This window comes from Saccoglossus kowalevskii, chromosome 9 (assembly GCF_978046115.1).
Source record: "Saccoglossus kowalevskii chromosome 9, keSacKowa6.1, whole genome shotgun sequence".
NCBI classification, from domain to species: Eukaryota; Metazoa; Hemichordata; class Enteropneusta; family Harrimaniidae; genus Saccoglossus; species Saccoglossus kowalevskii.
In genome coordinates this window covers 5928810-5951167 of record NC_140649.1, presented here as the reverse complement: position 1 = coordinate 5951167, position 22358 = coordinate 5928810, and the positions used below count along the sequence as shown (strand labels likewise).

Sequence of the window (22358 nt, the reverse complement as noted above, 5' to 3'; positions counted from 1 at the left end):
GAACAAATTTGTGTAATTCAGGTACGGTACCTTTGAATACCATGCAGATGTCATCAAGAAAACGATAACAAATTTTAATATATCGAGCACCACGTAGTAAAATTCTATTTTCCAGTAGGTGGAATGTAATGTCAGCAATATCAAGTGAAGATGGTGATCCCATGCTAACTCCACATGTTTGGGTATAATATTCATCAGGTGCAGTCAACGAAGCTGTTCGTGCAAAAAGGTGTTCGCGAACGTTTTTCTGTGGGCAGGCAAAATTTAATTTAATCAGTGGGAGGGAGAATAATATGACTTAATATTGTGGGGAGTGGGTGTGGGTAATGCATTTTTGGAAGTGGGAAGGCAGAATTGTTAACATATGGTGGGCAGAAAATGATAACTATCAGTGGGTAAAGAAGAACTTGTGGTTACAATATCGGGAGGGAGAATATAGAGATAATACCCGTAGAATACAGATGAATCGTCAGGTTGCCAGATTGGGTCAAGCGAGGTCAGTTGTGTCTTTGATATGATGAACGCCACCAAACAGCGAAGAGTTCAGTGCGACGAAGAAGCCGACAGGATATCATTCGTCCATCAGTGATCAATCGAGTTTTATGTTTGTTGATATTAGTTTCTTTTGTTGATAAAACAACGTCTGCCCTTATATAGGAAACACGTGGGTGTGAGCACGCCAATTTGACAACATTATGATTAGATGTTGACAAAAAGTATTTAAATTCAAAATAATAATTAGCAAAAACAAAACAAAGCCCGCACACTACTTGAGGTTTAATGAAATATGCTGAGTCATGGCTGAGGTATGCTCGAGTATGGTTTGAATCTACACATAAAACATCAAGTTGAAGAATTAACTGCATGTAGGATTTAAGTAGGTTGAGCTCTTGTACAATGAATTTCGAAGATGTGTAAGAACAGGTGGCGAGAGGGCTCTGAAGACCACTACCCAGTGGGAGGGCATTTTTTTGCAGGCACTAGTGGGAGGGGAGGTAGTGAGAGGGGGTGATGGGTGGGGAGAAGGCAGCGGGAACCTAGATGCAGTGGGAGGGCATTTTTTTTGACGTTAGTGGGAGGGGAATTACGAACAGCTTAACCCCTCCCCTCCAAATTTAAAAACGTGTCAAATATCGATAAAAAGTATGTACATGATGGACAATTATTAATAATGACGGTTTTGGAAAATTTGGCCGTTGGCTGCACCTGATTCATTATTAAACTCGAATGCATTTCTTTTCAGAATGATTTTAAGGAGTTTAATTATATATTCCAAAGGTAGTGTTTTCAAAGGACTATCATTGTGATAGTAATTCGATTGCATTGCATTGCATTAGCGGCTGCTCGCATCGCTTCTTCGTGAACAGTATTAGTAAACATCGATACGACATCCATGGTTACTAGGACGTTATTTTCAGATACTTGTATTTTTTCGATTTTGTTAATAAAATCAGTCGTATATTTGATGTATGTATGTTGCCTTTTAACGATTGGAATTAAATAGTGGTCAATCAATTCTGATATTTTCTCTGTCGAAAAATTCCGAATAAAATTTGAGATCAACTGAACTTGATCAGCCAACTGTTTATTTTCTAGCCAGTTTTGCATTGCATTTCTTTATTCGTTTGCATCTTGCAATGTGTTTCTTACGTGAGAAGTGTCTATTACGTTTTGTGTTATTGATTGTATGGTCCATAGTTACTGTAATAACAGTAGTACTCTTTTGGGAGGATGTGGTGGCCCTGAAAAAGACCGTTTGGTTTGTGTGCCAAAGCACTGGCTTATTTGAGGCTAGAATTGCGTTTCCTGCCATTCGGGGCGGGGGGGGGGCTGCACCATTTTCCACGATTGTTTGAGGAATTGCCTTAGTTTTTCAACAGCCAGAGCTTGATGTTCCTCTCCAGCCAGGCGTTTGATACGCTTTCTTCTCCTTTACCAGAATGGTCTGGAATTTTTTCAGGTGGGTCGGTAAATAAATGTCAAGTAGTTTAGTGTACTGTTTAGAAGCCTGGTTTGGACGATCGTGGTTTGAAAGAGATAATACATTCAGGAGGTGGACTGATAGCAAAACCCTTTCATGATGTTAAAGAGGGCTATTATCGCTTTACTTAAAGCGGGAGGGTCGTCACCTGCGCATTGGCGGAAATTGAGTCCCAACACATGCTAAAACGCAAAGGCTCATGGGTAGACGTTTGTTTGTAAACAATGACACGCTATGGCTATCTGGCGCATGTGCAGGTGATGACTCCACTGTTTAAAATACTGAAAAAAATAAAAACAACTGTTGAGTGCAAAAAAAAAAAAAAAAAAATTAGAGACAAGGTCTGCTGAAAAAAAAATTCCATATCAGATGGGGGAAAAAAAGTAGGCTTCATTGCAATCTTCCTGCCCCCCAGGATATCAAATGGTCCACTCCTTAGTCAGAAAATTCAAATATATTTATTGTGTACCATCAAATAAGTGCACACCAAATTTTTGTTTCACTTATTTTAATGGCCACTGCAAAATTTGTGTGGTGTTGTATGTTTTAGCAAAAAACAAACAAGCAGCCGGAAGTTGGTTATGCACATTTCGTAAGCAATCAGTACCACAGTACATGAAATAATTTGTGTGTGAAGAGAGAATTGGAAGGCATGGATTTGATGTAGGAGATATTTATAACACAATTAAATATAGTACCATATTCAATTGAACAGAAGAGAACATAAATCTCTACTTTATAAGATGCACAACGTGTAAGTCATCTTAAGTTCACAACATGTTTTACTATAAATGACAAAAATAGTGATCTGAGGATATTGTCATGAAATGAATAAATCTGATAGAGGCCCACATACACTGGTAAATAGAGTATGGAGTCAGTTATGGTTCAGTGAACACCTCATCTTTGTCACTTCTAAACTAGTTTTACAAGTAAATCAACTTTTTATTTTAGTACTTCAGATATCAGTGACATATTGAACAATAAAGTAAAAATTAAACTGCCAAAAATGACAATTTATAAACACAAGAAGCATGGCTACTGTAAATTACTTTATTTCACAGTACTTTATTCAAAGAAGTATTTTACAATGCAGATCAGACAAGTTAGGTGTCCACAATTTAAAGAATAATTTGTATAGTTTCCAAATCAAATAATGAACCATACCTTCACAGAAGTTGTAAATCCCAAAAATGAATCTGAATCAGTCACACTGGTACTGGCAAGATTGGAAAAAATTAAGTAACGTAATACATCAAAATTGACAGTTTACCATTTAAAACTAGTTTAATAGTTTTGGCTAAAATTTCACTAAAAAATATAAGGCTTAGTTTTTCCGGTAAAAATAAACTAAAATGCATGCATGCCATCTCTTGCAAAAAGTTTTTTTTTTTTTTTTTCCAAAATAGAAAGAATAACATTTGTAGGTACTCATACGGATCTGCACAATGATACAGACTGTAAATGTGGTGTGAAACCTACAAATACTTCGCATACAGAAATAACAATTCGGAGACTAGAATATACAATACAAATATTGCTTTTTTTATTCCATATACTTCATTTAATCTTTAAGGTTCTGATACAATAAATTACAATTACAATGGTGGAAACGCAGACATGTATCAGTATACAACCTCTGAAAAATGTATGTCTATCTCTTATCTGTAACAATAATTTCTCCAAGAGATGTACATTCTAATACTTGATTAAAAACCATAAAAGTGCTAGTGTGACAAAAATTAGTTTTTACCTGGCCACATCTGTAATATTCCAATTTAACAGTCAATCATTAAATAATTCTGATTACACAATGTCAACTTGTAAATTATATGGCAGAAATTTTGCGCACCATTAAACTCGTTCAATCTATTTTTAAACAATGTTGCAGTATGTCAGAATTCTGCAAATAGATCAACCATAACTTTTTAATTTCACTTTTATTACATTTGGCACCTATCAATCTACGCTAATAAACCACTTAAATATGCTCATTTTTTTTAAGAATAATTTGTTTCATTTCATTATTAAGCTTTCCACAGCCTAGAGTAAATTCAGTTTCCCAGATATCACAATATGTTTGTTATAAGTACAGAGTGTAAAAACAGAATCTATATTGCAGAAGACGGATGTCACATCTCACCTACACATCTCGATAACAAAGATATAGATCTATCACTAAAATACACCAGTAACTCTCTTGAAGGTAAACTTTCAATTTATTATATACATTACTGGCAAGGTATTTATATAATCACACAAACTAAAACTTGCTGATAAAAAATTCTAGAAGAGAACACTAAAAGAAAAGTGAACTAAACTAAAAAGAAACTCCTATAACCTGTACACATTGGAAGTGCTGATATAGATTTCCATACAACCAACTTTAATGCGCCTAAGCTTTGAAATGAAGTATCTATGTACATTTTCACAATTTTTGTGTTAAGAAGGACGCAAGGAATCTATACATATATGAATATGTAAATAATATAATTATAATGTTAATTGTAGATATGTAAACTGTGTCATCCCATGAAAATATACAACAACACAGGTAGCTCTATAACACAAAACACATGCCAAGAAAAGAATGAAAACAAAAAATGAAATTCTGATGAAATCTTCAATATGTGTGGCTTTGGGTGGAAGATGTGGGACAGACACATAAATATACAGAGAGTGAATTATAAAAGGAATATGAATAAAAGTTCAGGAATGTGAATACTTATTTCGATATGCAGCAGTTTCTAACTGTTTCACCCATTCACAACTTTGAACCACATTCTCCATATTGATGCCATGCTACAGAAGTTTAAAAAGCAGGACGTAAACTGGAATTCATGTATTAATTGTATCTATTTCAGAGTTTGAGAAGGGTTGTTTTCTCCATCCAGTTAAAATACAGTTGATAGAGAGCAAAGAATAGTGAACTTATCCAAGCACAGATTATTTATTCACCTTCGCTGTCTTCCACAGCTCTCAACTCAGGTTGGATGGTTTCAATGGGATTAGATGGCGGTTCCAGTGGACTACCCTCGGAATTCTGTTTCTGGAGGAATTGAATCACCTCTTCCCATGCTGAGAGTGTCTGAGAAGAAAAAACGATTGTCTCACTGTAAGAACATCAGTTAATAATGAAGTATGTTAATATGAAAGAATAACAATTAATGTGTTAATGAGTCGATTGGTCATGTTTTGCTGATATTTTAAGTTGATTGAGAGTTATCTAAGTTTGAACTATTAGAAGAAAGTGAAAACGAGAAAAAGCATGGACAGGTCTTTGATAGTTTTATTAAGTTTGAATATTACTCTTATGTCATAAAAGTATATTTCATCACACAAAGTAAAGTCTATGTAAGGCCAAAAAAAAAACTTATGTTGTGCTCAAGTCGGAAAATTGGGTTGGTCGGTCGGATTTTTTTTCCAGAGATATACAGATCAACCCAAGGTTCAACGTCGCCACTTATCCCCCGGGGACCAAACAACAGTACGAGATCGTTAATTTTTAGAGAAAACACTTTTTTACTGCTTAAAGTTTTTAATTATTTTGGCCTATTAAAAAACAAAACAAAAAAAAAACGTGACCCAATATTTCATATTTTTCGGTCGGTCGCTGAGGGCAACAAAACAATTTTTTTTAGCCAAATGTCAGAGATCAATTGGTAACCATGAAGACACTTTCAAATGAATCTTGGTTAAGATTTTACTAGTTCTAAGAGGTACCATGAGAAGCACTGCAGGGAAAAAAGGTAGACAATGTTTTCTCTTTCTGCATGATATTACTGTAACATTGTTTGTTCTTCTATATCAAATCTGTGTTTTATTAATAAAGATTTATCCTTAGGATATTCTGATATTTTTTTTTCAAATTCTCCCCCTCTATTTTTAAATGATCAACTCTCAACTACAAGAAAAGCTAATGTTGTAGAACACGACAAAACCGGCGAGACATTTTTATACAATATTTTTGCCAGTTTTCACCAAACATTTCTTTTACGAGTTTTACTAAATTTAGGTCAGGTCCTTTAAGCAGTGCTGAATTATGTGATTTAACAACAACCATCACAGAAAAATGTTGCAACATCAATTACAGTAGAATCTGTATTAGAAACCGCATCCCTGATAGAAGCCGCACACATTCTTTATGAACAATTGAGAACCAAAAAGTCACCATTTCTCATATGTGTAGATGCTCTAATAGAAGCAGCATCCCCTCTGTTGCATTGTACCATTTTAATAGAAACCATGGCTTCTAATACAGATTTTACAGTAGAAAAAATATTCACTCACATTATGATAAAATTGTATTTCTCTGTCTGCAAGACCAATGAAGAGTTCTTTAAAATCTTTTCTTTTGTTTTTATGCCATCTGTCCAAGTCGGCCTTGAGGTCTTCGTTAGCACACTCTGTCTTATCATGTAGAAATTCGACCTGTTTATCTAGCTGTAATGGAAGACTATGTGGTAATTTCACTCAAACCAAAATCATGTTACTTACTACACAGTTTTGTTAGCTCCAGTGTTTAGGCGATTGTACTGAAGGAAAAAAATATAAGTACCATATTTGCTCTAAAATATTTGGTCAAAAATTACCGAAATATTGTAGAAAAATGCTTGCCAAGAAAAATTAAGATTCAATTTTGAGAAACTCAAATCTATTAAAAATAGTTGTATCTTCCAATCTTTTTATACACATAGTACATTATTTTTTGGACCATGCATGTATCATGCATTATACCAGAATTATACCTTCCACCTGCTACAGCACACCATTTCTCTGACCACTAGCTACCCAACTCCACCCACCACAACAACAATTTCTCCCACCACTACCTACCCTAACTACACCCACCACCACAACAACCATTTTTTCCACCACTACTACCCCAACTCCAGCCACACCCACAACCATTTCTCCCACCACTAACTACCCCAACTCCACCCACACCCATTTCTCCCACCACTAACTACCCAACTCCACCCACCACACCCACTTCTCCCACCACTAACTACCAAACTCCACCCACACCCAAAACCATTTCTCCCACCACTAACTACCCTAACTCCACCCACCACAATCATTTCTCCCACAACTAACTAACCTAACTCCACCCACCACTCCTACTTCTGCAACCACTATCGAACTCCACCCACAACCACAACCATTTCTCCCACCACTAACTACCCTAACTCCACCCACCACAATCATTTCTCCCACAACTAACTACCCCAACTCCACCCACACCCATTTCTCCCACCACTAACTACCCCACTCCACCCACCACCACTACTACTATTTCTACTATCATTAACTATCCCACAACAACCCAAACCACCTACCTACTCACCACTAACTACCCCACTCCACCCAAAACCATTTCTCCAACCAATAACTACCCAACTCCATCCACCTCCCACACCACAACCTTAAAAATCCTATAACAGCAAGCAATACATCATCAAAAGCAAAACAACATTTCATGGATGAGTGGTATTTTTAGTGATACACAAATTATGAAAACAGATGCAAATGGTGTGATAGATGAATACTTTCACAAGAAGTATCTATGATTTGTTGAAAATTTAAATAAAGCCCCTTTTCCTAAAAACCAGATTAAAGCAGTGACCTATAAGAAGGACATGCAGATCACATCAATACATCTAGTAACATGCAATGATCAATAAATACAAAGTGGACTCATGTGTGCCATAACTGTACAAAAAAGAAGACATTTTAAAACAGTGATTGCATATTAATGGCAAGATATTGGTTTCTCAAAAACCAGGCAGACATGCTGAGAATGAAGATGAAGTGGTCTTCAGATAAAAAATAATGCAAGAGCTTTTTCTTGTAAGCACTCATGAATAAAATACCTATCTACAGTTTGGTTGCCATCTTGAATATCTTGATAGATGCTGATGAGGTTTAACATGAACAGCTTCTGATATTTAACACATGTGATTATGATCTTAATTAACTATCCCTGAACAAAAAACTCCAAAACCAATATTCTTCAGTGCAAGCAAAGGCTCATGGGATATCGAGGAATTCAAGATGGCAGGAGAGCTGCAAATAGGATTGTTGAAATAGCTTGAGAGGAAGTGGGAGGGATGTATGGGTAATCAGACTATACTACCTCATCAATTGTTTTTTCAAGTTTAAGAGTCTTCTGTTCTTTGACCTCGTCTGGAGTCTTTCCCATCATGGAACCGATGGAATAACTTTGGTCTGATATCTTGACCTGGTTATAAACAATTTATATGGAATGTATATAGATGCGTACACCAGAACTTTCATCACAAGTGAGATATTAGCTAATAATAGTGACTAGTCACTCTGTAGACTGGCCCAATCATGGCAATAAAAATTTATCTGATAATTCATTTAGACCATGTTTGTAGAATCTTCTGTGTTGATGTGAAATTACCACGAATGGTCTGTTCTGCCGCACCCTCTATAGTTGTCACCACGTTTTCCTGGTGATAAATATGACGAGTTGCGCAACATGTAAACTGCCAACCAATAACAAAGGCAGATTTTGGTCTGACCTATTTACTCAACTATAATGCATGTGTGGCCTGACCCGTAGAATCTTTAGTGCAAGTACACGCCTACTTTCCTCTTTTGGAAGTGTTCCACTCAGGGTTTCATAAGGTTACTGCATATCATGAATAAGTAATAACAGTGGATATGCTGTAGAATCGACCAGTCGTGGTAATTTCACATCTGGCTATGATTCAAGAAAAAAAAATTATTTAATTGCCATGGCTAGGCCAGTCTAGTCAATCTGCTAAAAAAGAATTTATTTTGCCCTCGAACATATATGAATTTGTATGACTTTTACACTGCAAATGACAGCCAATCACAAACCCCCACTGATTTGCATGTTTAAGCAACTGAATAAATTTGTTGACTGTGCAAGAAATATGTTTTTTAATATTGTGTTTCTCTTTTGGTAATTCCATCCAGCTGTCTCAGACTATATACATTTAATTACAAGATGATCATATCAACTTCTATATTTAGTAAATATGCAGACAAAACCTAACACTGCTACCATGTTCTTAAACCATTCAAATTCAATCGTCGTTGAGTGTGGTTTTGTTTACAGCCAATTTCAAATGCCTGCACATATGGTTGACCCACAACTCGTTAATAATTCGATCAAACACTGCTACCATGTTCTTAAACCATTCAAATTCAATCATCGTTGAGTGTGGTTTTGTTTACAGCCAATTTCAAATGCCTGCACATATGGTTGAGCCACAACTCGTTAATAATTCGATCAATCAATCGAATCGCTGCATTTTATGCTAGAGTTGCTAGAATCAGTACCGGTACACTAATATAGCAGTCACATGTAACAACATTGCTAGGGTAACGATAGTAATAGAGTTAAAGATGACCTATGATTTTTACTGTGTGTCAATTTAACTTTACCTACTTAGTTACAGATTATGTAAATTAAATCTGATAAAAAATTTGAGATACGTAGTAGCTCTAGTCAGTTTTAATTCTGGTTGCCTGTGTACATTGCTTCTAACTGCCTTACTAGAAATTGGGCTGTAACACAAGATCTGCTATTAGTATGAGATCCGAACACTACTCACATATAAGGTAGATGGTCAATTAGGGATTTCTACCAGTAGCTTAGGCACATTTTAATGAGATTTAATCATTTATATTATAGTGTCACTATGTAGGTAACCAACTGTAACAGCTTGTTTGTGTTATTTTCATCATTTTCCTGATTCACATTTCAAACAGAATTTTTGACTCAATGAATTAAAGTAAGACTAGGGAAATGAAATCAGGGATTAATAATGGATAATAATTAATAAACAAGTAATGATGGTTGTGTAAATTATCAGAGACACAGAATTATGTAAATGAGAAATCATACAAAAATGAATGAAAATTTAAATATGTAATTATTGATGCAAATTATGAATTTTTTTTATAGTGGGCTCTCTTAGCACTGCTAACAATAAGAACCCCTCTCCCCTCCTCCCACAATGTACAGATAAAGAAAATGTGTTTGTTAGCGGCAAAAAAAAAAAGAATCGCCAGTCACTTGGTGCATTGGAAGGTGTTAATACACATGCAAGAATAGTATTTTGTAATTAGCTTTGAATAATCAAGCAAGCAGCAACAAATACTATTCATCAAACAATAAACAGATCAACAACATTTTAACAGTCCCATAGTGGAATACTTTGCATGTATAACATAAATATGATAATGAAATGTAATGATAGACATGTACCACATTTGCTCTATCAGTAAGCTCATGTACATTTTATAAGCTAATGAGATGTAATTATATAATTACTAGATTCAATTATTGCTTCAAATTATTCTGAATATGCTAATGAGATGTACAGATATAATTAGCAGATTATAATATCATTGTCATAAATCAGTCTGAATATGCTAATGAGATGAACACATAATTACTAGATTATATCAGTGCTTCAAATTATACTGAATATGCTAATGAGATGTGCATATATAATTACTAGATTATTAAATTATTGCCACAAATCAGTCTGAATATGCTAATGAGATGAACACATAATTACTAGATTATTAAATCAGTGCTTCAAATTATACTAAATATGCTAATGAGATGCACAGATATAATTAGTAGATTATTAAATCATTGCCACAAATCAGTCTGAATATGCTAATAAGATGAACACATAATTACTAGAATATTAAATCAGTGATTCAAATTATACTAAATATGCTAATGAGATGTACAGATATAATTAGTAGATTATTAAATCATTGCCACAAATTAGTCTGAATATGCTAATAAGATGAACACATGATTACTAGAATATTAAATCATTGCCACAAATCAGTCTGAATATGCTTATGAGATGAACACATGATTAATAGATTATTAAATCATTGCTTCAAATTATACTGAATATGCTAATGAGATGTGCATATATAATTACTAGATTATTAAATCATTGCCACAAATCAGTCTGAATATGCTAATGAGATGAACACATGATTACTAGAATATTAAATCATTGCCACAAATCAGTCTGAATATGCTTATGAGATGAACACATGATTACTAGATTATTAAATCATTGCTTCAAATTATACTGAATATGCTAATGAGATGTGCAGATATAATTACTAGATTATTAAATCATTGCCACAAATCAGTCTGAATATGCTAATGAGATGAACACATGATTACTAGATTATTAAATCATTGCTTCAAATTATACTGAATATGCTAATGAGATTCAGTTACAGTGGCTACCTGTTCCCTCTCGTTCTTCTTTTTTATAGAGTCTTCTTGTGTTAGTTCATATTCTACTTGTATACTGTCTCTCTTCTTCAGCACCGACTATAAAACGACAAAATAAAGGATTAAAATCATAACATGGGGTAACTATTACCACTGATAATAAAAGTAGAACAGAGAGAAATGTTATGAAGGATTTATTATTAAACCTGATGTGTCTTGGTATGTTCTTGGCAGTACATTTGTACATGGATGTGACATGAGCATATGGCAATTATGCAGTGGAAATTTTATAAATTCTCTGCACCACTTAAAAGTGAAATAGCACATATATTCTAGGCATTAGTGGCGTGAGGTAGGAGTGAAATAGCACATATATTCTAGGCATTAGTGGCGTGAGGTAGGAGTGAAATAGCACATATATTCTAGGCATTAGTGGCGTGAGGTAGGAGTGAAATAGCACATGTATTCTAGGCATTAGTGGCGTGAGGTAGGAGTGAAATACCACATGTATTCTAGGCATTAGTGGCGTGAGGTAGGAGTGAAATACCACATGTATTCTAGGCATTAGTGGCGTGAGATAGGAGTGAAATAGCACATGTATTCTAGGCATTAGTGGCGTGAGGTAGGAGTGAAATACCACATATATTCTAGGCATTAGTGGCGTGAGGTAGGAGTGAAATAGCACATATATTCTAGGCATTAGTGGCGTGAGGTAGGAGTGAAATACCACATATATTCTAGGCATTAGTGGCGTGAGGTAGGAGTGAAATAGCACATATATTCTAGGCATTAGTAGAGTGAGGTAGGAGTGAAATAGCACATATATTCTAGGCATTAGTAGAGTGAGGTAGGAGTGAAATAGCACATATATTCTAGGCATTAGTAGAGTGAGGTAGGAGTGAAATAGCACATGTATTCTAGGCATTAGTGGCGTGAGGTAGGAGTGAAATAGCACATATATTCTAGGCATTAGTGGCGTGAGGTAGGAGTGAAATAGCACATATATTCTAGGCATTAGTGGCGTGAGGTAGGAGTGAAATACCACATATAATCTAGGCATTAGTGGCGTGAGGTAGGAGTGAAATAGCACATATATTCTAGGCATTAGTGGCGTGAGGTAGGAGTGAAATACCACATATATTCTAGGCATTAGTAGAGTGAGGTAGGAGTGAAATAGCACATATATTCTAGGCATTAGTGGAGTGAGATAGGAGTGAAATACCACATATATTCTAGGCATTAGTAGAGTGAGGTAGGAGTGAAATAGCACATATATTCTAGGCATTAGTGGAGTGAGGTAGGAGTGAAATAGCACATGTATTCTAGGCATTAGTGGAGTGAGGTAGGAGTGAAATACCACATATATTCTAGGCATTAGTGGCGTGAGATAGGAGTGAAATAGCACATATATTCTAGGCATTAGTGGCGTGAGGTAGGAGTGAAATAGCACATATATTCTAGGCATTAGTAGAGTGAGGTAGGAGTGAAATAGCACATGTATTCTAGGCATTAGTGGCGTGAGGTAGGAGTGAAATAGCACATATATTCTAGGCATTAGTGGCGTGAGGTAGGAGTGAAATAGCACATATATTCTAGGCATTAGTAGAGTGAGGTAGGAGTGAAATAGCACATGTATTCTAGGCATTAGTGGCGTGAGGTAGGAGTGAAATAGCACATGTATTCTAGGCATTAGTGGCGTGAGGTAGGAGTGAAATAGCACATATATTCTAGGCATTAGTGGCGTGAGGTAGGAGTGAAATAGCACATATATTCTAGGCATTAGTGGCGTGAGGTAGGAGTGAAATAGCACATATATTCTAGGCATTAGTGGCGTGAGGTAGGAGTGAAATACCACATATAATCTAGGCATTAGTGGCGTGAGGTAGGAGTGAAATAGCACATATATTCTAGGCATTAGTGGCGTGAGGTAGGAGTGAAATACCACATATATTCTAGGCATTAGTGGCGTGAGGTAGGAGTGAAATAGCACATATATTCTAGGCATTAGTGGAGTGAGGTAGGAGTGAAATACCACATATATTCTAGGCATTAGTGGCGTGAGATAGGAGTGAAATAGCACATATATTCTAGGCATTAGTGGCGTGAGGTAGGAGTGAAATAGCACATATATTCTAGGCATTAGTAGAGTGAGGTAGGAGTGAAATAGCACATGTATTCTAGGCATTAGTGGCGTGAGGTAGGAGTGAAATAGCACATGTATTCTAGGCATTAGTGGCGTGAGGTAGGAGTGAAATAGCACATATATTCTAGGCATTAGTGGCGTGAGGTAGGAGTGAAATAGCACATATATTCTAGGCATTAGTGGCGTGAGGTAGGAGTGAAATAGCACATATATTCTAGGCATTAGTGGCGTGAGGTAGGAGTGAAATAGCACATATATTCTAGGCATTAGTGGCGTGAGGTAGGAGTGAAATAGCACATGTATTCTAGGCATTAGTGGCGTGAGATAGGAGTGAAATAGCACATATATTCTAGGCATTAGTGGCGTGAGGTAGGAGTGAAATAGCACATGTATTCTAGGCATTAGTGGCGTGAGGTAGGAGTGAAATACCACATATATTCTAGGCATTAGTGGCGTGAGGTAGGAGTGAAATAGCACATATATTCTAGGCATTAGTGGCGTGAGGTAGGAGTGAAATACCACATATATTCTAGGCATTAGTGGCGTGAGGTAGGAGTGAAATAGCACATGTATTCTAGGCATTAGTGGCGTGAGGTAGGAGTGAAATACCACATGTATTCTAGGCATTAGTGGCGTGAGGTAGGAGTGAAATACCACATATATTCTAGGCATTAGTGGCGTGAGGTAGGAGTGAAATACCACATGTATTCTAGGCATTAGTGGCGTGAGGTAGGAGTGAAATAGCACATGTATTCTAGGCATTAGTGGCGTGAGGTAGGAGTGAAATAGCACATGTATTCTAGGCATTAGTGGAGTGAGATAGGAGTGAAATAGCACATGTATTCTAGGCATTAGTGGAGTGAGATAGGAGTGAAATAGCACATATATTCTAGGCATTAGTAGAGTGAGGTAGGAGTGAAATACCACATATATTCTAGGCATTAGTAGAGTGAGGTAGGAGTGAAATAGCACATGTATTCTAGGCATTAGTGGAGTGAGATAGGAGTGAAATAGCACATGTATTCTAGGCATTAGTGGCGTGAGGTAGGAGTGAAATAGCACATGTATTCTAGGCATTAGTGGAGTGAGATAGGAGTGAAATACCACATATATTCTAGGCATTAGTAGAGTGAGGTTGGAGTGAAATACCACATATATTCTAGGCATTAGTAGAGTGAGGTAGGAGTGAAATACCACATATATTCTAGACATTAGTGGAGTGAGGTAGGAGTGAAATACCACATATATTCTAGGCATTAGTGGAGTGAGGTATATTATATTCTAAAAGTGAAAATAAAATCCAGCAAATAGACCAAAAATTTCAGTGAAAATTAATTCCATTTAAAAGTAATTGACAGTATTGCATTGAATTGAATTATCCGCTATATACTAAACAGCTGCTAAAGTACCACGGTCCTCATGCAGCATGTAAACAATGTTTACACATGTTGTATATGTAGCATGGGACCCATGGGATCAAACACAACGTGTTAAAATGACTGTGACAAACAGACATCAATTTCAAGACCAATACAGCTGTGAAAAAGTCACTACCTTGACTGAATCAGCATATAGTAAATATTCTTTGATGGTGGGAAGGAAAAGCTGTTCTTGCTCATCAATCTGAAGAAGGAAAAAATATAAAAACGAGTTCTGTTATCCTGATAATTACACAGAACATAATGTTTGCTAAGCAGTCATAATGCATGAAAATCATTATATGTATCAAAATGATTCAGTAAAACTAAATTTTGTAACTTTTTTGTAAATTTTAAATACTGTAGTTTCTCTATTAGCAGTGCATCAATAATATTGCATTTATTACATAATTAATTCGACCATAGACACACTTGTCATTTTATGCACAACGGATAGTGTAAATATGGTATATTTCACAGCCAACCTAGGAAATAACCACAACAGTGACAACTAGTACGTATGAATCACACTAGAAGTGTATTGACCTCTAATCTGATTCGAGTTTAGCCTGGCTTACAAGAGAATGCTTAGTTTATGGTATGCAACAACATACCAGTTCTTGTGTTGCATCTTGGCATTTTTCAATACACGTAGCTAAGCTGGTCATTGTGTCAGCTAATTCTGTCTCTGAATTGGACCACAAACTAAACACAGGACTGTATTCTCCTAATTCAGCATGGTAATCTGTAGGATTAAGGAAGAAGAAAATTATTAGACATGATTCAATGATATTACACCTTTTCCATGAGATTCCCTCACTAAGCAAATTTATGTTTTTCCTGTGTAGATACATTTTGCTGTAAAACTAACTTCTATGTTGATATATACATATATATTGACCATTTAATTATGGAATTCTACCATATGCACCTGAAAAATACTACCGGTATTCTTGAGAGCGAAGCTACATCACAGAACTGTGTATATTGCACTGTACCATGTATTTCTATGGACTCTGCACAAGCTGCAGTGAAATGACGGTCAAAGGAAACAGCACATATTATTTGCTACACTGTTCAGGAGAGTCTCAAGAACTATCCCAAAATATAGTTTTCTGAGAGTCTTTAGCCTTTCTTTACACTGTGATTGTTGCTATACAGTGAAAATGCCAAGATGTCTGCCCCGATAATATACGACTGCAATTGGCTAATTTAATGATTTCCATGTTAAAACGTATTCCGATTGAAAGCTAGTGTAAATTAATGTGCACTTAAAGATAGTCAACCAAGTTAAAGCACAGAGACAATATAGATTGAATATGCCCCAACCTTGTTTTTCTTTGGCAAGCCTCTCCGCAACCCTATTTATTGTTCCCATTTTTTCACCAAACGTCTGTATATACTCCCCCATCATTGTGTACTCAGGACTTCGGCTTTTCAGCATGTACGTAGCTGCAACATTCCTCACAGAATCTCCCATCCGACTCAAGATACCAGGACCTTGCTTTTTACGAGCCGTTAACTCCTAAATTAGAATAAAACCAAAATTGATGGCAATTCTTTACATGTATGAGTGAGGATGGAAAGTATAATGGTACATGGGATAGAAGCTTTGTGAACCTACTCATAGCTTCATTTCAGAAATTACAGTAAGGTTGGCTTAAAGCTACCTTAGCATACTTTCAGAACTGCCACATATCTGAATTGTGCAGAGTAATCTACTCAAAACATGTCTCATATTAGTAACATTTGTAAACACCACAAAGATGATACTCACTTTACGGCAAATATGAAACGTTTTTAGGCAAAGCCAGCTGACACTTGGAAGTTAAGTTATGCCCAGACTGTACTGCATTTCAATTCAGCAAACAAAATTCTTGACATTTTTTTCAAAAAAATTTATGTTGTAAACAATTGCTCTTCATCAAACCAAGACCTTCAAATCATAGTTGTCAATTTCAATGAAAGGGGTGAATTTTAATTGGAAATCCTATGAATAGAATTTATGCTGCATGATATTTCTTGTTTTCTTTTTGGAGTAGTTTCTGTATAAAATCAGAATTCAGACAAATTCACTACAAATATTCATACCATTGACAATACTGATGCAGTCAAAATAAATTATTTATTTGACAAATGCGTGCTTCAGTGTAGTTGAGCATCAAGTAAAGGAAATGTGGTTTTATATTTATACAAAATTAATTTGTACATCAATTAGCTGGGCAAATTCTAAACTACTATCGAGTATAAACATTCAGAGACAAAATGCAAGTTTCAACAGTTCTTATTTAGATATTTCTCAAGCGATCAGCCATATATACTCTAACCCATTACATTACTCTGTATTTACGCTATTAAACTAAACTACAATTTAATGCATGGGAATAATAGTGGAATTATAGTTTACTTTTATGCATGACATTAGAGATTTGAAAGACTAGTGGACTTAAATTAAACTTGATTTGGAGGACTGGTGGACTTGTATTTGGTCCTTTTTCCCTTTTAAAAAGTCCACATGCTAATTTAACAAATATGCACCTACATTTACAGTATGACCAAGTCTAGTGGCAAAGGGCACTAACACATGCAAGAATTGAATCTCTTATCACAGACACAAGAGCTTTATAAGGCTGAATCAGTAGGCACAGGATATACTAACTTGACTGAGTTCACATCCTCATGGTTACTATCAAATTTTGTGATTTTTCCAGGATTGCAAAAATTTGTCTCCTGTGAAATGTTACAGTAAGTCTACATTTGGACAAGTTAGCAGCACCATGAACTAGAGGGCGCTTCACATTTATTTATCTTGTTGCAAATCATTTTAGTTTGGGATTGGCATTTGTATGAGTATATGAGGTTAAGCATGATAAGGGAATGGTTTAATCATGAATTTAATTAATACTCTACATATTACTATTCGACAACCACTACCACCACTATGGTTACTATGACAACCATCTAGCAAGCAATAACTGATGAATTACCCATGCCTTTGCAGTCAGGAATATTTGGAAATTACTGTTGAATGAAAGAACGGGGTGGTCTGCGATCCTTGTCAGGAATTTATTTAATGCTTTCTGTCTGGTTTTTAGGAATTCTGGACTAAAATGATCAAATCTTCTTAGACTGTGTTTTTCTGGTAACGGCTGCGAATGAAATGAAAAGAAAAAATTTCTGGTCAGTAATAAAGTCTAGACTTAAATTTCAAGCGTGTGGTGTACTTGATGCTGAACAAGGAACAGGACACATAAAAGGCAAAGACAATACGAGCAAAATCAAAAGTAAAATATTTTAACTGGAATTAATTTTCACTTAAAAGACTTTTCAGGTGCTTTGTATGTAATTCATTTTCACACTATGTTTGATAAGTTGAATGTAAAACATCCATCCCTTCAGTGAACATAGCGAAAATGAATTCCAAGCGAAAATAAAGTATTTTACAGTCAGTTATAAGAAAAGTAATTTATATCATGCTTTCCAAAAATCACTGTACCGTAAAAATCGTAATTTAGGCTGCGGTTTTAATTAAAATTAAATTTTTTAATGGGTGACTTCAGATGCGTGTCTTGGTGCGGCTTTAATTAGGACATTCACTTCGGTAACAGTGGGAAAATGTTTTAGAAACAAAAGTCTGAAGGGATAAAAAGATGCAAAACATTTAATTGCAACATAAAAGAAACTTTACTGTTTTGGATTTTCACAGACAGACAAACTTGTACACACAATAAATACACACTGTACAACATACTGCACAATAAATAACAACGTCAGGGAAAAAATCAATATTCCTGTATGTAAAAAAGTTCATTGTCAATGACAGTTTTTAGTGACTGTGAAAGATAAAGATTAAACAATGAAAATGAAATAAATGAAAGATGTAGATATAATTAAATGAGTGGAGAGTATTCAATGTTTTACTTCAAATGGCAAAGATAACATTCAACCTATTGTTTCTTGCCTTTGTACTAAATTTAAGTCAAATCTGTAAAATCTGTCTGAAAAAGGAGCAGAAAACTTGTAAACAAAATGGCCACCAGTTGGCCATTTAAAATCAAATCCTGAAACAAAGTGACGTGCATTAGTAACCCACCATGAGATATGTCAATAATAAGTTACAATAAAATTGGTGCAAGACGCATGAGAATTGGTGACATGTTCAAATGTTGATTTTTGGGACAAAAATGGCCACCAGTTGGTCAAAGGTAAACAAAATAAAAAAACTGATGAATATGCATATGTCTTGCACCATAACTTGTCTTAGTACCACCAATGAACAAAATTGGCCATGACATGTTCTGAGACATGACAATGGATGGATGGACAGACACACAGACGGATGGAACCCAAAAAATAGCCCACTTTCAACTTTGTCTGATGGAGACTAATAAGGTGATTGTTAAATGGAAAGACAGACCACTTACTGGTATAAGATGAGTTGGTTGAGTGTCTTCTAGTCTATTTCTAAGCCATAAGAAATCTTGATATCTTCTACGAACCAGGTATTCAGAATCATCAAATGAACTTCTTGTTGTCTGGAGAAATTACAAGCACACGATTGCTGTTGTACAAACAATGTAAGTTCAACTGTTTATCTAAACATTTGAAGAAAAACAGACATCCCCCATCGATCTACAGTTTGTATGAATAAGGACTTAAAATGATTTGGAATCTGTCTGGATATTTCAGACATGTACTGGGCCAAATATGAATGCAAATAATTTTTAGTTTCCAACACGAAAAACTCTCAAGACAAAATGCTTAGATTTAGGGCAGGACTGAAACTGTTAGTCTCCCCCCCCCCAAGATGTGGGAATAAGGGTGACTTTCAGAGTACAATGAAGGACCTAACAAGCTTATATAGCCACTTGTATCATAAAATATAAATTGGTAAAATGTATTTTTTGCCTCAAATAAAATTTACAATTGGTAGATTTTCTGAAATTACCGGTAGTTGTTTGTTGTGTACTGTAAAACCATATATTTTTCACTGACGTTTAATTTCACTATTTTGATGTTTTGAGCATGATCAAAGAAACAATAAGTCTTATTATTATTTTACATATTTACATGGATTAATTTAGTGGATTTTACTTATCAGCAAAAATTAAAACACAGTGATTAATTAATTTCAAGGGACACATACAGCTGTGTAACATAAAAATAATGAAATATATTCAGTGAATTCCACCTTCTAATAAGGCAGTTACCTCCAGCAGAGTTCAGTACCTTAACTATAATACGATAAGTTACATAGGATGATCCCATTGATCCTGTATGTTTTTCTGGATCATCAACTGTAACAAAAAGATCTCTTGTTTCGATATCAGGATCCTCATCTTCTTCTTCCTCTTCATGTTCTTCAAGTTTAATTGATCCAGCTAAGGCAGTCTGTGAGGCATTGGACATATTGCTTTCCGCACCAGGCGATCGTATCAATTCTTCTTGCTAAAATAGGAAAGAATGTTACAAACTAGGTGGAAATGATGTGTGATTCTAAAACGTTACATTTTTCTGAAATGCCTGTGTGAATGATCAGGACCAAGTCGACACATGCCAAACAAAATTTATCTCAGTCCAGAGACATGCCAAGATTTGCTGTCTGAATGGAAGCCCTCAATGGTGAATTTAAGAGAACATACATGTATACTGAAGTGCAAATATGGATGCTGTATTAATGAATAAAAAGAATGCAAACCGTTGTCAGCAATGCATATTTATGGGCTGCTTCAACTGATTTTTTTCTTGCAATGCTACATCGATGTGAATTAATTTGCCGTTCATATGCATGACAATTCGTAATAAATCCCATGGCAGCAAATGAATATAATTTCAATATAGCAATTATTATTATCATCATATGCATATTGTTTTCCATGTTTGGGTTCAATAACAGATTGACGAATGAGGGTGTGATTTTGGCACAAGCCGATAGGGACCCAAGTGGGTCCACACTAACGAGAACGCAACTGCTGTAATCTTTCAGCAAACACATAGGATTAAAAAATTTGGCACATGCCAAAATTCTATAACGTGAACTTTACATTTGTTGACTGCCAAAAACTCAATCAAACAGTATTTTTTCATCTGATTGTTTTTATCTGGGGTATTTTCTAAATGTTGAATAAAATAATTATTATCAGGGATCTCCTGAGAGCAATAAAGAGAAGATCCCCCTTCCCCACCTCTGTGATTTTGGATAACAGAGTTGATTGAAGGGCAATGGTTGTCGCGCCACGCACAGCAAGATATGGCTCTCATAATAAACAAAGATGGCGGTTTTGACTGTTGCGCAGGCCAACAAGTACAAACTGAAATGTTACCAAGCTTTAATTGGGTATTTTTTAGGTGACTGAAAGGTATCAAAGGAGTTACTGGCGGTAATTACCCCGGTAGTGCAAGTCGCACCAAGGTCAAAACTCATACTTGTGATTTTATTAAAAGATCAACACAAATGGTGTACATGCACGGTGCGATGATCACCGCGCTTTAACACAATGCAACTTTATGTAAATTAGTTGCAGTCCAGAACTCTGAATAATTATTACTATTGTTATGCAAATATAATACATCATTCCAGTGCCATACGGAATTCAGAGATAATTCTACACATGGTAATACAAGAATTTCATTTTAAAGCGTGGTAGTCGTTACGCAGATCAACGAGTACGAACTCAGGCGTTTCCAAGCTTTAATTAAGTAATTTTTATGTTATTGGAAGAAATCGAAGGAGTCACCGACAGCAATCAGTGCATGTCGCGCCAAGGTCAAACCTCATACTTGTGATTTACATTTGATGAGTGCATTGGATTGTGGGAAAATCAATATTTATCAACACAAATGTCGCACATGCGCAGCGCAACAACTACCACGCTTTAAGTTAATAACTCATCTAATATACTATTATTTTGTAGTGTTTTAAGGTTTATTGGTTACAAACAAATTTTCTTCATGATGGCAATTTCTTATTCTATTATGACATTAACTGTGATGTGGGTACTTTCATTCATGGTTCACAGATTCGTTATTGAATGTAGCTCTGCTGACAATTTATTACATGTGTGTTATTGAGTTAAAACAAAACAAAATCACGACTGGCCTTCATACAATATCACATAAATAAAATCATGTCAACATTTGCAAATCAAAATACATGTATAGTTATTGTTTTCACAATTTTTTTTGAATTATTATTAAAAAACAATGATTTTTTTTAAAACTACAAAACTAGTAGAGCTGCTACTCTCACCTCAAATTCCTCATCATTGGACATAAGCGCACTTGATAACGGGTCTTGTATAGGGTCGGTAGGCAGAATCGTAGGAGCCTCCCCCTTCCGTTTTCCAACCTGCGTCCTCACTTCTTCTACTTCCGCCATGTTGGCGATATAATCAATGCGCATCTTCTGTGCGCATATCAAACACTAGTCAAGACAATTCCATTACGCTTTCGGGGTAGTGTTTGGGTAAGTCTGTGGGTAACATTACGGCAACTTGCATCATGTAGTACTCTCATATCTACTAGTCATTTTATTACAACTAT

At 35.5% G+C, this 22358-nt stretch overlaps 1 protein-coding gene across 3 annotated transcripts; it reads right to left on the bottom strand.

The window, feature by feature from the left end:
* Nucleotides 1-3505: 3505 nt before the first annotated feature.
* LOC100376049 (sorting nexin-30-like) lies at nucleotides 3506-22235 on the bottom strand. Of its 3 annotated transcripts, none has more exons than XM_078006872.2 (12): nucleotides 22066-22235; nucleotides 20046-20264; nucleotides 19241-19351; nucleotides 17804-17965; nucleotides 16146-16341; nucleotides 15431-15561; nucleotides 14953-15021; nucleotides 11268-11354; nucleotides 8118-8222; nucleotides 6272-6424; nucleotides 4940-5069; nucleotides 3506-4783 (listed from the first exon to the last, which is right to left on the bottom strand). In XM_078006872.2, the coding sequence occupies exons 1-12, from the start codon at nucleotides 22216-22218 to the stop codon at nucleotides 4746-4748; spliced, it is 1554 nt and encodes a 517-aa protein (XP_077862998.1). In that variant the 5' UTR covers nucleotides 22219-22235; the 3' UTR covers nucleotides 3506-4745. The 3 variants fall into 3 exon arrangements, with proteins under 3 accessions (XP_077862998.1, XP_085359214.1, XP_085359215.1); XM_085503088.1 differs by having other exon boundaries at nucleotides 17810-17965; XM_085503089.1 differs by lacking the exon at nucleotides 8118-8222.
* Between the last annotated feature and the right edge of the window lie 123 nt (nucleotides 22236-22358).

Coding starts and splice junctions, on each gene's coding strand:
- LOC100376049 (XM_078006872.2), bottom strand. CDS start 22,218: ATGCGCATTGATTATATCGCCAACATGGCGGAAGTAGAAGAAGTGAGG. Junction 6,425..8,117: donor TTGAAAAAACAATTGATGAG/GTAGTATAGTCT, acceptor CTTCCATTACAG/CTAGATAAACAGGTCGAATT. Junction 4,784..4,939: donor AGCTGTGGAAGACAGCGAAG/GTGAATAAATAA, acceptor AAACTTCTGTAG/CATGGCATCAATATGGAGAA.